Source organism: Salmo trutta, chromosome 27 (assembly GCF_901001165.1).
Source record: "Salmo trutta chromosome 27, fSalTru1.1, whole genome shotgun sequence".
In the NCBI taxonomy this organism is placed as follows: Eukaryota; Metazoa; Chordata; class Actinopteri; order Salmoniformes; family Salmonidae; genus Salmo; species Salmo trutta.
In genome coordinates this window covers 34046542-34062616 of record NC_042983.1, presented here as the reverse complement: position 1 = coordinate 34062616, position 16075 = coordinate 34046542, and the positions used below count along the sequence as shown (strand labels likewise).

Genomic DNA, 16075 nt, shown 5'->3' with positions numbered 1-16075 from the left:
ATCAGTGATTAGTTCATTGACTATAACTGCCTTGGAAGTGAGGGATCTAACATTAAGTAACCCAATTTTGAGATGTGAAGTATCACAATCTCTTTCAATAATGGCAGGAATGGAGGAGGTCTTTATACTAGTAAGATTACTGAAGCGAACACCGCCATTTTTAATTTTGCCCAACCTAGATCGAGGCACAGACACGGTCTCAATGGGGAAAGCTGAGCTGACTACGCTAACTGTGCTAGTGGCAGACTCCACTAAGCTGGCAGGCTGGCTAACAGCCTGTTGCCTGGCCTGCACCCTATTTCATTGTGGAGCTAGAGGAGTTAGAGCCCTGTCTATGTTCGTAGATAAGATGAGAGCACCCCTCCAGCTAGGATGGAGTCCGTCACTCCTCAGCAGGCCAGGCTTGGTCCTGTTTGTGGGTGAATCCCAGAAAGAGGGCCAGTTATCTACAAATTCTATCTTTTGGGAGGGGCAGAAAACAGTTTTCATCCAGCGATTGAGTTGTGAGACTCTGCTGTAGAGCTCATCACTCCCCCTAACTGGGAGGGGGCCAGAGACAATTAATCGATGCCGACACATCTTTCTAGCTGATTTACATGCTGAAGCTATGTTGCGCTTGGTGACCTCTGACTGTTTCATCCTAACATCGTTGGTGCCGACGTGGATAACAATATCTCTATACTCTCTACACTCGCCAGTTTTAGCTTTAGCCAGCACCGTCTTTAGATTAGCCTTAACGTCGGTAGCCCTGCCCCCTGGTAAACAGTGTATGATCGCTGGATGATTAGTTTTAAGTCTAATACTGCGGGTAATGGAGTCGCCAATGACTAGGGTTTTCAATTTGTCAGAGCTAATGGTGGGAGCCGTCGGCGTCTCAGACCCCACAACGGGAGGAGCAGAGACCAGAGAAGTCTCGGCCTCCGACTCCGACTCGCTTAACGGGGAGAACCGGTTGAAAGTTTCTGTCGGCTGAATAAGCGACACCGGTTGAGCATTCCTACAGCGTTTCCCTCCAGACGCCATGAGAAAGATGTCCGGCTGCGGGACCGTGCGAGGGGGTTTATACTAACGTTACTATCTGTACTTGCTGGTGGCACAGACGCTGTTTCATCCTTTCCTACACTGAAATGACCCTTGCCTAACGATTGCGTCTGAAGCTGGGCTTGCAGCACAGCTATCCTTGCCGTAAGGCGATCGTTCTCCTGTATATTATGAGTACAATGACTGCAATTAGAAGGCATCATGTTAATGTTACTTAGCTTCGGCTGTTTGAAGTCCTGACGAACCATGTCCAGATAAAACCTCTGGGGTAGGAAAGTTGAATGAAAAAAAAGTTGAGTGAGGGAAAAAGTAAAAATATACGGTAATGAAAAAGTAAAAACCGTCAGGTAGCAAAGTAAAAACGGCAACAAAAACGCACAGCAGCGTAAACAAGTCTGCAAGTTGTGACCGGAAACAGGAAACTCGGACTGCTTTGCTTTATTTTGGCCAGGTCACAGTTGTAAATGAGAAATTGTTCTCAACTAGCTTACCTGGTTAAATAAAGGGAAAATAAAAAAATAATTTAAAAAATACTGTCAATTCCTCCCATCGTACTGGATGCCAGATTGTATAAGGGCCCAGATTCAGACACAGGAGGCAGATGGTTTGAGTCTTTGATATTTATTATAATCCAAAAGGGTAGACAACAGAATGGTCGTGGACAGGCAAAAGGTCAAAACTAGTTCCGAGTCCCGGAGGTACAGAGTGGCAGGCAGGCTCGAAGTCAAGGCAGGCAGAATGGTCAGGCAGGCGGGTACAGAGTCCAGAAACAGGCAAGGGTCAAAACCGGGAGGACTAGCAAAAAGAGAATAGAAAAAGCAGGTGCACGGGAAAAACACACTGGTTGACTTGAACATACAAGACGAACTAGCCATTATACTTCCTGTATACAAACTGTAGAGGTGATCTGCTTGTTCTACTTGGTCTCTGGGGACCAATAGGAAGTCTGATTTGTCTCTGTGGACCAATAGGACGTCTGATTTGTCTCTGGGGACCAATAGGAAGTTAGAGAAAAGCTCCACCAGTGATTCCCTCTATGCCACATCATCAGCTGAGACCTGGCTTTCTATAAAGCCTTGGACATAATTTATCTCATGGTCATGTTCCGCCACTGGCAGCATCGCACGCACGCACACACGCACACACGCACGCACGCACACACACACACACACACACACACACACACACACACACACACACACACACTGATACAACTAGGGGTGATTTACCTTATTCTATCCTATAGTTGGGGGGGTGATGATGATGATGATGAGGATGATGATGATGTGATCCTCTGTCCTATTTGCTCTCCTTCCATCATGGTTAGTGTGTTATGACATCTTTAACTCAATTCCATGAAATTAGCACAGTGAAATGTATAGCCGTAAAAAACGATGTATGGTATACTTGTATCCTCAAGCAGCCAATGACGAGCAAGCAAACGGTAACATAGTAACCTAATTACAAGTATTTTATATAATATCCAATGACCGCTTAGTTGTTAAAATAGGAGAGGTCCATGGGTTAATCATAGCCTGTGAGCAGTCTCATGTAATTGAAGCATAATATTATAATTAGTTCACTTTTACTCAAACTTACTGTATCTGTGTCAATAAAAAATATAGTCCACATGGCTGGCCTAATCACACATGTCAACTTACAAAAAAGAAAAACATACAGTCTATGATACTGACGTTCCAGCGACCTATTATGTGTAAAATGAACCCTATTGAATTACTTCATCACAGCATATGGGGTTTATCATTGATATTTCAACTTGTGTTGGATCATCAAGAGCCTTTACGGATTGGCTCAATTGTAAAACACACTATTAGTGTTGTCGTCAGGCTGGTATCAGCTTATACGCCACAGAAAAATAGCTATTTGCGTCAACAGTACTGACAACAGTGATGGAGGTGGTGCTCTAGCAGTCGTAGGTGTGTGTGATGTGTACTCAGACAACGTGGTGTGTATCATACACAACCATAATGTTTTGGAGATGACAGTTGCGGTATGTCATCAACTCCATCACCACTACTCAGTCAAACCATTGATTTCTACAGTGGCAGAAACAAACAATTAGTTTCCCTATATGCCTCTCCCTCAGCAGCCAGGCTAGCCTGGCCAGAAGGGAGGACACAAACGTTGGGAGAGAGGGATGCGGGAGGGAGGGAGGGAGGGAGGGATGGAGGGACGTAGAGGAGGGAGTTAAAAGGAGAAAGAGGCTAAATTGGGAATCTATTAGTGAGGTTTCAGTATAGCAGGCCCTCTCTCTCGCCCGTAAACACACAGAAATGTGTTCAAGTGAAAGGGCTTTATAAATTTCCCTTCTTGGGAGTAATGTGGTTTGAATGGCTGGTAAAATGGGACTGGGAGAATTTCATTCCCGCTCTCTCCCCAGGCGAGTCACCTTTGACCCACGATAATATGAGCCTTTTCTATTTTTTCCCCACTCTCCCTGTTCTCCCTCTCTCCCTGTTCTCCTCACTCCCTGTTCTCCATCTCTCCATCTCTCCCTCTCTCCTTTTCTCCGTCTGATGGGAAGAGCGGCGGGGGACAGGGGAGGATGGGGGTTGTAGTACGGGATGAGGTGGGAGCAGCGGGGGATGGGGGTTGTGGTATGGAGGTGGGGGGGGTGTTCAAGGCTTATTTATTTAGCAGAATGAGGCAGGTGTGTTGTCCAGGACCCAGATTAGCTCATCTGTTTATATTAAATGCCACGCCATTGGGAAGCCCCGTGTCACGGGAGCAGTGGGGGCCCATTTCTATCTGCAAGGGACCTTGCAATCTATACCGCCAGTACTACACACTGAGACCTGGTCCTGCGGCATGACCCACTTTACCAGAGCCATAGACATTCACCGCCGCCAATTGTCTGCTGCTGATACGCTGCTGATCAACTGTAGATGATGCTGTGTTGCCGTTTTCTACATGCATTTGTTTTGAACTAAATGTCCTTATGAAATGTTTTCCAGGTTCAATCATCTCTTTAGGTTAACCCCGTGAGGCTATGTACATTAAATGGAGTTGACTTGTGGAGAAGGGCATGTTCCAGGCCTCATACGGGCCCCTATTCTAACATGAAGTCATAAAGTCATGGCATTCCACTCTCTCAGCACCCACTTACACATGACTGATTGAGTTATGGGTGTGGTAACCTTAGAAGCACAAAACCCAATGCTACAGAAAAACATTTAGCTCTTTCTTATCTTGCTTTCATGCACACAAATTGGGTGAAAGTCGTGGCTCCAGGAAACGTAATCCGCTCAATGTATAAATAATTTGCTGCCGACTACCTTTCATGGTAATAGCATGGTGTGCAGTGTAGATATATGGTCCTGTTTTCGTCCTAGCTGATGTTTAGGTAAGGGTTGACCTAGTGACACGCCACCTCAGCAAAACATATACTGTGAATGATGTCTGCCATCATCTTCTGGGGGAAGAAAAACCTTTGAGATTTGAGGTTTCATTTTCTGTTTAGTGAATGCATGGTTAGTCATACACAAAAACACACACATACACACCATCCATCAGGAGAAAGCCAAAGCCTATAAAGCTGGAAAAAGTAGGATGCATAGTAAATGAACGATAGCATTAGGAAGCAATAGTCTACAACTCCGCTCTACTTTCTATTTAATATCAGCTCAGATTAATGAACAGAAAACTACATACATCTGCCATTAGACTTCTTCCTTCAAAGGACTCCTATACGTGTGTGTGTGTGTGTGTGTGTGTGTGTGTGTGTGTGTGTGTGTGTGTGTGTGTGTGTATGTGTGTGTGTGTGTGTGTGTGTGTGTGTGTGTGTGTGTATGTGTGTGTGTGTGTGTGTGTGTGTGTGTGTGTGTGTGTGTGTGTGTGTCTACGTGCGTGCGTGCGAGCTTGCCTGTGTAGAACAAGATCTCATAATTTCACTTTGGAATTTGCAGTATTATGGATGAATGTCCATTTTTTAAGCATTAATTCCGTGTGGTTACAGGGTTAAAACCAACTCAAAGGGTTAAGGTTAGGTATTAATTCTGAGGGGTTAAGGTTAGGTATTAATTCTGAGGGGTTAAGGTTAGGTATTAATTCTGAGGGGTTAAGTTAGATATTAATTCTGAGGGGTTAAGGTTAGGTATTATTCTGAGGGGTTAAGTTTAGATATTCATTCTGAAGGGTTAAGTTTAGGTAGTCATTCTGAGGGGTTAAGGTTAGGTATTAATTCTGAGGGGTTAAGGTTAGGTATAAATTCTGAGGGGTTAAGTTTAAGTACTCATTCTGAGGGGTTAAGGTTAGGTATTCATTCTGAGGGGTTAAGTTTAGGTATTATTTCTGAGGGGTTAAGGTTAGGTATAAATTATGAGGGGTTAAGGTTAGCTATTAATTCTGGGGGGTTAAGGTTAGGTATTAATTTTGGGGGGGTTAAGGTTAGGTATTAATTCTCAGGGGATAAGTTTAAGTATTCGTTCTGAGGGGTTAAGTTTAGGTATTAATTCTGAGGGGTTAAGGTTAGGTATTAATTCTGAGGTGTTAAGGTTAGGTATTAATTCTGACGGGTTAAGGTTAGGGCTATGGGTTGGGGAAGGCATAAAACGAAGTAATAATTCAAAATGCATTGTTTCCATGAAGTATCATCAAGTACCCTCCCAAGCCTCATGAGTTCACACTCAGTTCTGAGCCATTGGGGGGTGAGTGCCGAGGGAGGCATATATCGACGTCCTCAGTGCCTTTTTTAAACGTCCAAAATCTACTGTTGTTTCTAGTGACCAGGCTGCCCTCTGAGTCATATCTCTTTGTGTTAAGAGGAACAGAGAGAGAAGGGGAACAGGGAGAGAGAAGAGGAACAGAGAGAGAAGAGTAACAGGGAGAGAGTAGAGGAACAGGGAGAGAGAAGGGGAACAGGGAGAGAGAAAAAGAACAGGGAGAGAGAAGACGACAACTTGGGCAGGTTGTTTAGAGTTGTGTTCCTTTTACAGCGAGGTCACACCCTCTTCCATTAGCCCTGAACCTGTTCATTACTAACCTGCAGATGTGAGCTGCCCGCCTCTGACCTTTGTCAATCCTCTTGATTAGCGTGGTCGCTTCTAGGGCATCAGAGTGTGGGTTTGGTGTGTGTGTGTACTGTATATGTGAGTTCACGTTCATGTGTGTGTGTGTGTTCATATTCATGTGTGTGTGTGTGTGTGTGTGTTCATGTTAATTTGTGTGTTCATGTTCATGTGTGTGTGTGTGTGTGTGTGTGTTCATGTTCATGTGTGTGTGGTGGGTGTGTGTTCAAGTTCATGTGTGTTTATGGCATGTGCTCCTTCATGTACTAGCATTTACAGTACCGGTCAACGAGTGTACAAAGCTGTCAACAAGGCAAAGGGTGGCTACTTTGAAGAATCTGTTTAACACTTTTTTGGTTACTACATGATTCCATATGTGTTATCTCATAGTTTTGATGTTTTCACTATTATTCTACAATGTAGAAACCCTGGAATGAGTAGGTGTGTCCAAACTTTTGACTGGTACTGTATGTGTAACATGTGTGTGTGTGCAGTGTGTGTGTGTGTGTAGTGTGTGTGAGAGGGTCAGCCTCTGTGTGTGTTTCTCACCTCCTGTCCCTCTTCCTCAGCCCTTTCAAGTCAGTAAACTGCAAGATGGCGCAGGCAGGCTTTGTCTTTTCAGGTTCTACAGGAGACACCTCAATGAGGCCAGTAGCAGAGGCAGCCAGCTCTCTGTTGGAAGTTAATGGACCAGCCCTTCACAAACAACAAATCCCCAAGGGTCTCTTTCCCCTCACCTCTGTCTACTGGGTTTTTATTTACATAGCTGGCTTTATGAGCTTTCATCACCATGCCTACTTATATGAGCACTAATGGCTTTTAGAAGCACTGCTTTGAGTTGCTGTTGTAAATGAAGATTTGAGGCGACAGGTAGGCTAGTGGTTAGAGCATTGGACCAGTAACTGAAAGGTTGCTAGATTGAATCCCTGAGCTGATGAGGTAAAAATCTGTCATTCTGAACAAGGCAGTTAACCCACTGTCACTAGGCCGTCATTGAAAATAAGAGTTTGTTCTTAACTGATTTGCCTAGATAAATTATGGTTAAAAAAAAATGATTGTGTTGAGGGACTGCTGATCTTGAGCCTGTGTGTGTGTGTGTGTGTGTGTGTGTGTGTGTGTGTGTGTGTGTGTGTGTGTGTGTCGTGATTTCTTGCGGCAAAATGACAGTTGTGTATGGCTGAATGTCAGATAGGTCTATGTGTTGTACATTTTGTATGTTGCTTAGTCTAGGACCATACCATGTTTAATCTCATAGTCTAGGACCATACCATGTTTAATCTCATAGTCTCGTACCATACCATGTTTAATCTCATAGTCTAGGACCATACCATGTTTAATCTCATAGTCTAGGACCATACCATGTGTAGTCTCATAGTCTCGAACCATACCATGTGTAGTCTCATAGTCTAGGACCATACCATGTGTAGTCTCATAGTCTCGAACCATAACATGTGTAGTCTCATAGTCTAGGACCATACCATGTGTAGTCTCATAGTCTCGAACCATACCATGTGTAGTCTCATAGTCTAGGACCATACCATGTTTAATCTCATAGTCTAGGACCATACCATGTGTAGTCTCATAGTCTCGAACCATACCATGTGTAGTCTCATAGTCTAGGACCATACCATGTGTAGTCTCATAGTCTCACACCATACCATGTGTAGTCTCATAGTCTAGGACCATACCATGTGTAGTCTCATAGTCTCGAACCATACCATGTGTAGTCTCATAGTCTAGGACCATACCATGTGTAGTCTCATAGTCTCGAACCATACCATGTGTAGTCTCATAGTCTCAAACCATACCATGTGTAGTCTCATAGTCTCGAACCATACCATGTGTAGTCTCATAGTCTCAAACCATACCATGTGTAGTCTCATAGTCTAGGACCATACCATGTGTAGTCTCATAGTCTCACACCATACCATGTGTAGTCTCATAGTCTAGGACCATACCATGTGTAGTCTCATAGTCTCGAACCATACCATGTGTAGTCTCATAGTCTAGGACCATACCATGTGTAGTCTCATAGTCTCGAACCATACCATGTGTAGTCTCATAGTCTCAAACCATACCATGTGTAGTCTCATAGTCTCGAACCATACCATGTGTAGTCTCATAGTCTCAAACCATACCATGTGTAATCTCATAGTCTAGGACCATACCATGTTTAATCTCATAGTGTAGGACCATACCATGTGTAATCTACTAAACTGTGTGTGTGTGCGTGTGCGTGTGTGTGTGTGCATGTTGCTTTTGGAATGCGCATTTACTCCATGTCGGAAATATCACAACAGCTATGAATAAGAGAATATGCACTTTATTTGATGTAGTTTGCTTTTTGAAACTCATTGCATAGCGTCACAAATTCAACAGAAATGTACCCTATAGCTGTACAGTATTTAAGCTATGTAGCCTGTGGAATCATTGACAGCCTAGTGGTGCTCATCCCATCAAGCTGATCTGTGCGTGTTGGTAGCAGCAAATGTACAGCAGATGGGGAGGCAGCGTAGTCTAGTGGTTAGAGCGTTGGACTAGTAACCAAAAGGTTGCAAGATCAAATCCCCAAGCTGACAAGGTACAAATCTGTTGCTCTGCCCCTTAACAAGGCAGTTAGCCCCCTGTTCCTAGGCTGTCATTGAAAATAAGAATTTGTTCTTAACTGCCTTGCCTAGTTAAATGAAGGTTAAAAAGATACAGCTGTAATTTGGATACATATGGTAGTGGGGGCCAGGGCCAATATCTTTCTTGTGTTATCATACAAAACTACGATTGTTGATGTGTGTGTCTGCATTTCAGATAAATGTTTTGTACATTTGAACAGTAGTACAACCTTAGAAAAAAAGGTGCTATCTAGAACCTCGAAGGGTTATTTGTCTGTCCCCATAGGTATTTTGGTATTTGGTATATGGTATTTAATTAGGATCCCCATTAGCTGCTGCAGCAGCTACACTTCCTGGGGTCCCCACAAAAAAATGAAACATAATACGGAATGACATAATACAGAACATCAACAGACAAGAACAGCTCAAGGACAGAACTACATATATACATAGGATAACCCTTTCAAGAACCCTTTTTGGTTCCAGGTAGAACCCTTTCCCCAGAGAGTTCTATAGGAGACCCCAAAAGAGTTCTACCTAGAACCAAAAGGTTTCTACCTGGAACCAAAAACGGATTCTCCTCTGGGGACAGCCGAAGAACCCTTTTGGAACCATTTTTTCTAAGAGTTTAGAACCAATCTACCTTGTGATTTTAGGGCTCTAACGTAATACTAATTGTGCCATTGATTTAAAAAGCCCCCCCTCAGGCATTTCATCCTGCAGCTGTGTGTGTGTGTGTGTGTGTGTGTGTGTGTGTGTGTGTGTGTGTGTGTGTGTGTGTGTGTGTGTGTGTGTGTATGTGTGTGTGTGTGTGTGTGTGTGTGTGTGTGTGTGTGTGTGTGTGTGTGTGTGTGTGTGTGTGTGTGTGTGTGTGGCTAACAAGATGGTTGGCTTGGGCAAGAAGAAGAGAAAAATATAATATCCCTTCCTCCCTTAACCTCTTCCCCCTTCATCCCCTAATACCCCTCCCCCTCCCCACAGCCCCCTCCACTAAACAGAAATCGGTCCAGTTTAGGGCCATAATTGGTCCTGATCCCTGGACTGGAGACATTCTAGTGGTGGCTCTGCTGTGCTCTACACCGGGGCGGTGGATGGTTCTGTTAGGTGTGAGGAGCCTGGATCTGACTGGCTGGGAAAGGAGCCTGGATCTGACTGGCTGGGAAAGGAGCCTGGATCTGACTGGCTGGGGAAGGAGCCTGGATCTGACTGGCTGGGGAAGGAACCTGGATCTGACTGGCTGGGGAAGGAACCTGGATCTGACTGGCTGGGAAAGGAACCTGGATCTGACTGGCTGGGAAAGGAGCCTGGATCTGACTGGCTGGGGAAGGAGCCTGGATCTGACTGGCTGGGGAAGGAACCTGGATCTGACTGGCTTGGAAAGGAGCCTGGATCTGACTGGCTTGGTCTGGGACTGACTGGCTGGGTCTGGGTCTGGGTCTGACTGGCTTGGTCTGGGACTGGCTGGCTGGGTCTGGATCTGGGCCTGGTTCTGACTGGCTTGGTCTGGGACTGACTGGCTGGGTCTGGATCTGGGTCTGGGTCTGACTGGCTTGGTCTGGGACTGACTGGCTGGGTCCTGGTGTGGGTCTGACTGGCTTGGTCTGGGACTGACTGGCTGGGTCTGGGCCTGGGTCTGACTGGCTTGGTCTGGGACTGACTGGCTGGGTCTGGATCTGGGCCTGGTTCTGACTGGCTTGGTCTGGGACTGACTGGCTGGGTCTGGATCTGGGCCTGGATCTGACTGGCTTGGTCTGGGACTGACTGGCTGGGTCTGGGTCTGGATCTGACTGGCTTGGTCTGGGACTGGCTGGCTGGGTCTGGGTGTGGGTCTGACTGGCTTGGTCTGGGACTTACTGGCTGGGTCTGGGTCTGGGCCTGGTTCTGACTGGCTTGTTCTGGGACTGACTGGCTGGGTCTGGGTCTGGGCCTGGGTTTGACTGGCTTGGTCTGGGACTGACTGGCTGGGTCTGGGTCTGGGTCTGGGTCTGACTGGCTTGGTCTGGGACTGACTGGCTGGGTCTGGGTGTGGGTTTGACTGGCTTGATCTGGGACAGACTGGTTGGGTCTGGGTGTGGGACTGGATCTGACTGGCTGTAATTGACAGTGTGCAGGCGACTGTGGAAGACATTTAAAAGTGAATTGGGAGGCTCCACTTTATTCTCTTAGCAGACACAGCTAAGATAATGAATCGCTCCGTCTCTGTTTCTCTCAGTTTCGCTCTGTTTCCCTCTCTCTGTCTCTCACTGTTTCCCTCTCTCTGTCTCTCACTGTTTTCTCTGTTTCCCTCTATCTGTCTCTTACTGTTTCCCTCTCTCTGTCTCTCACTGTTTCTCTCTGTTTCCCTCTCTCTGTCTCTTACTGTTTCCCTCTGTTTCCCTCTCTCTGTCTCTCACTGTTTTCTCTGTTTCCCTCTCTCTGTCTCTCACTGTTTATCTCTGTTTCCCTCTCTCTGTCTCTCACTGTTTTCTCTGTTTCCCTCTCTCTGTCTCTCACTGTTTTCTCTGTTTCCCTCTCTCTGTCTCTCACTGTTTTCTCTGTTTCCCTCTCTCTGTCTCTCACTGTTTATCTCTGCTTCCCTCTCTCTGTCTCTCACTGTTTATCTCTGCTTCCCTCTCTCTGTCTCTCACTGTTTCTCTCTGTTTCCCTCTCTCTGTCTCTCACTGTTTTCTCTGTTTCCCTCTCTCTGTCTCTCACTGTTTTCTCTGTTTCCCTCTCTCTGTCTCTCACTGTTTATCTCTGCTTCCCTCTTTCTGTCTCTCACTGTTTCTCTCTGTTTCCCTCTCTCTGTCTCTCACTGTTTTCTCTGTTTCCCTCTCTCTGTCTCTCACTGTTTTCTCTGTTTCCCTCTCTCTGTCTCTCACTGTTTATCTCTGCTTCCCTCTCTCTGTCTCTCACTGTTTATCTCTGCTTCCCTCTCTCTGTCTCCCACTGTTTCTCTCTTTCACTCTCTCTGTCTATCACTCTCTCTGTTTCTCTCTCTGTCTCACAGTTTCTCTCTGTTTCACTCTGTCTGTCTATCACTCTCTCTGTTTCTCTCTCTCTGTCTCTCACTGTTTCTCACTGTTTCTCTCTGTTCCTCGCTGTTCCTCTCTGTTTCTCTCTGTTTCTCTCTCTCTGTCACTCTCTGTTTCTCTCTCTGTCGCTCTCTGTTTCTCTGTCTCTGTCTCTCTCTGTTTCTCTCTGTTTCTCTCTGTTCTATCTGTCTCTCTGTTTCTCTCTGTTTCTCTGTTTCTCGTTGTTTCTCTCTTTCTGTCTCTCTCTGTTTCTCCACTTGTCATGCCTGTCATTGGAGGTGATGGGTTTATAGAGATTTTCACACTTTGAAAGAAGGAATGGCGTTGGGAGTTTGTTTTGCATTCCCACTCTCTCTTGACTGATTCGTCTCACTTTCTTTCTATCTTTTTACTCTCAACCCCCCTTCCAATTTTCTACCAGTGTAACTGAACACCTCTGAAGTAAGCAGCCATTTGTGAAACAGATTCTTTGCAGAGTAAAAACAAACATTTGTATAACAAACAATGTCAAATATGTATTTTTTGATTATTTTTTATTTATTTATTTATTTCACCTTTATTTAACCAGGTAGGCAAGTTGAGAACAAGTTCTCATTTACAATTGCGACCTGGCCAAGATAAAGCAAAGCAGTTCGACAACAAACAACAACACAGAGTTACACATGGAGTAAAACAAACATACAGTCAATAATACAGTAGAAAAATACGTCTATATACAATGTGAGCAAATGAGGTGAGATAAGGGAGGTAAAGGCAAAAAAAGGCCATGGATATAGTCTACAGAGAATCACACAAAACCAACATATTCCTGACCATGTATCAATTATGTAATTTTTATAACAAGGCATATAAAGTGTAAGATGTGAGATAGCTATTTGTTAATATTGTAATTCTTTATATGTACTTCTTGATATGCACTTCTTGATTTTGCACTAATATGTCCTCCTGTATTACTTGAATACTTTTATTCACATGGCTCAAGATGTGAATGCTATTTCTGTACAGCATTGTTAGAAAATGAAAACAACCTTGCCAATACTATCTCTTCTCTGTCTGTCAATACTATTTCCTCTCTATCTTTCAAAACTATCTCTTCTCTATCTGTCAATACCATCTCTTCTAGGTCTGCCAATAATATCTCTTCTCTGTGTGTCAATGCGATATCTTCTGTCTGTCAATACTATCTCTTCTCTATCTTTCAAAACTATCTCTTCTCTCTCTGTCAATACTATCTCTTCTCTGTGTGTCAATGCGATATCTTCTGTCTGTCAATACTATCTCTTCTCTATCTTTCAAAACTATCTCTTCTCTCTCTGTCAATACTATCTCTTCTCTGTGTCAATACTATCTGTCTGTCAAAACTATCTCTTCTCTATCTGTCAATACCATCTCTTCTAGGTCTGCCAATAATATCTCTTCTCTGTGTGTCAATGCGATATCTTCTGTCTGTCAATACTATCTCTTCTCTATCTTTCAAAACTATCTCTTCTCTCTCTGTCAATACTATCTCTTCTGTGTCAATACTATCTGTCTGTCAATACTATCTCTTCTCTATCTTTCAAAACTATCTCTTCTGTATCTTTCAATACTATCTCTTCTCTATCTTTCAAAACTATCTCTGCTCTATCTTTCAATACTATCTCTTCTCTGTCTGTTAATGCTATATCTTTTCTCTCTGTCAATACTCTCTCTTCTTTCTGTCAATACCATCTTTTCTCTGTCTGTCAATACTATCTCTTCTCTCTGTCAATACTATCTCTTCTCTCTCTGTCAATACTATCTCTTCTCTCTCTGCCGATGCTCTCTCTTCTCTCGGTCAATACCATCTTTTCTCTGTCTGTCAAAACGATGTCTTCTCTCTGTCAATACTATCTCTTCTCTCTCTGTCAATACTATCTCTTCTCTCTCTGCCAATACTATCTCTTCTCTGCCTGTAAGACAGACAGCAACCATCTCAACGGCCCCGAAAGGTAACAGGATTATTTTAATAGTTTAATTCTACAGGAGGACAAAAAGTATTTTCCCCATCCCTCAACTATGTAGTACATTACACTCTGATATCTTTATCAACTGAAAACCTAATGCTATGATTGAGATGATAACTGAGTATGTTGCACTGCTTGTGTGTGTGTGTGTGTGTGTGTGTATATGTGTGTGTGTGTGCGTGTGTGTGTGTGCATTTGTGTGTGCGGGTGTGCGCGTGCATGTGTATACATGTGTTTTTTTGTGTCTTCATTTGATCGAAGATAAGTACAATGGCATACGAGATTGAGTGTGTGTCCTTCCGTTACACCAGGACAGGACAAGACAAGACAGGACATGTGGCAAGATAGGACAAGAGAAGACAGGACAAGACAGAACAAGACAGGACAAGACAAGACAGGACAAGACAGGACAGGACATGTAGCAAGATAGGACAAGACAAGACAGGACAAGACAGAACAAGACAGGACAGGACAGGACAAGACATTACAAGACAGGCCAAGACAGGACAGGGCAACACAGGGCAGGACAAGACAGGACAGGACAATACAGGACAGGACAAGACAAAACAAGACAGGACAAGACAGGACAGGACATGTGGCAAGATAGGACAAGACAAGACAGAACAATACAGGACAGGACAACACAGGACAAGTCAATACAGGACAGGACAGGACAAGACATGACAGGGCACGACAGGGCAGGAGTGAGCAGCAGCAGTGGGCAGCCTCTCCTCTCTTCTCCTCTCCTGTCCTCTCCTCTCTTCTTCTCTCCTATCCAGTCCTGTCCTATCCTATCCTCTAGTCTCTTCCCCTCTCCTGTCCTCTCATCTCTTCTTCTCTCCTCTCCTGTCCTCTCCTGTCCTTTCCTCTTCTCTTCTGTCATCTCTTGTCCTCTCCTGTCCTCTCTTTCCTGTCCCCCCCTCCTGTCTTCTCTTGTCCTGTCCTCCTCTCATTTCTTGTCCTGTCCTCTTCTTCTCTCCTGTTCTGTCCTCTCCTCTCTTCTCCTCTCCTGTCCTGTCCTCTCTCTCTTGTCCTTGACTGTCCTCTCCTCTTTTCTCTCTTCTCCTTTCATGAACTCTTGTCTCCTGTCCTCTACTCTCCTGTCCTCTCTTCTCCTTTCCTGTCCTCTCCTTTCCTGTCCTGTACTTTCCTCTCCTGTCCTCTTCTGTCCTCCACTCTCCTCTCTTATCCTGTCCCCTCCTGTCCTCTCCTGTCCTTTTCTCCTTTCTTGTTCTGTCCTCTTCTCACCAGTCCTCTCCTCTGTTCTCCTGTCCTCTCCTCTCTTCTCCTCTCCTGTCCTCTCCTATCTTCTCCTTTCCTGTTCTCTCCTCTCCTCTCTTCTTTTCTCCTGTCCTGTCCTCTCCTCTCTTGTCTTGTCCTCTTCTGTCTTCTCCTGTCATCTCTTCTCCAGCCAGAGTTAGACCAGTCCAGACTAAACATTATACTGGCAGAGTGTTGTTTACAGTGTGCAGACAGGAATCTTTGTAAGCCATGTGAATATCCAGATAGGGAGATAGATAAATGGACCGTTGGCTAAATGAAGGAAGGAGGGCCTCAAATGAGCCGTCCCAGGGAAGCACCCGGCTGGTGCGGTGTTGTTTTCTGGGTAACAGGTGGGAGGTATGGCGTGGCCTCATTAACAAGACTCTTATTGTATTGTCCTGTCCTGCTTCACTGGAGGGGTCACCCCTGTGCCCCTTACCCAGATACTAACATCCACCCCCCCACCCCCCACACACACACACACAAATACACACACATTTCCAAAATTGATGGTTGGCGGTCCTTAATTGAATTGGGAGGTGATCAGTGAAATTTCCGATAGAGTGGCTTGAATCTCCTGGAAGAGAAGCATCTGTTCCCCTTCCTGTGCCACTTGACCGCAGGGCAGTGTACTCTGTCACATGGATTTTCTGGTACACACACTCTCTCTCACACACACACACACACACACACACACACACACACACACACACACACACACACACACACACACACACACACACACACACACACACAAACATTGCTTGTCTAACGCACCCACACAGTGCACTGGATGCTCTTGTGGTTCTGTAACATTAGCCATTAACAATGCCCTCCTGTTTACTGTGTGGGAGAGTTAAAGTCTCCCACTTAAGGGATTACCTTATGCTTCCCTGAGCGCCCGCCTCTCCCTCCACGCCACCGCCACCCTGCTCCCGGCCAAAATGACAGCCACACAAAGGAGGGCAATGAAAAACATAGTGGTCCGCTGATTGAGATGGCCTTTGTCCTCTTTCTTACTGCCTCTCTCTCCCTGCCAGCCACTTTTCATCATCTCAATAAAGAGCTGTTCATTAGTCAAACATCACTCTGCTCGCTCCTTCATTTCACTGGCTTGGGTTTTGGGGTGTCATGAGGGA

The 16075-nt window shown here is 44.9% G+C and overlaps 1 protein-coding gene across 1 annotated transcript; it reads right to left on the bottom strand.

The window, feature by feature from the left end:
- Positions 1–9748: 9748 nt before the first annotated feature.
- On the bottom strand, positions 9749–15752 carry LOC115165093 (vegetative cell wall protein gp1-like). The gene is made up of 2 exons (XM_029718128.1): positions 15714–15752; positions 9749–10789 (listed from the first exon to the last, which is right to left on the bottom strand). Exons 1-2 carry the CDS (start codon positions 15750–15752, stop codon positions 9749–9751), a joined length of 1080 nt encoding a protein of 359 aa, XP_029573988.1.
- Between the last annotated feature and the right edge of the window lie 323 nt (positions 15753–16075).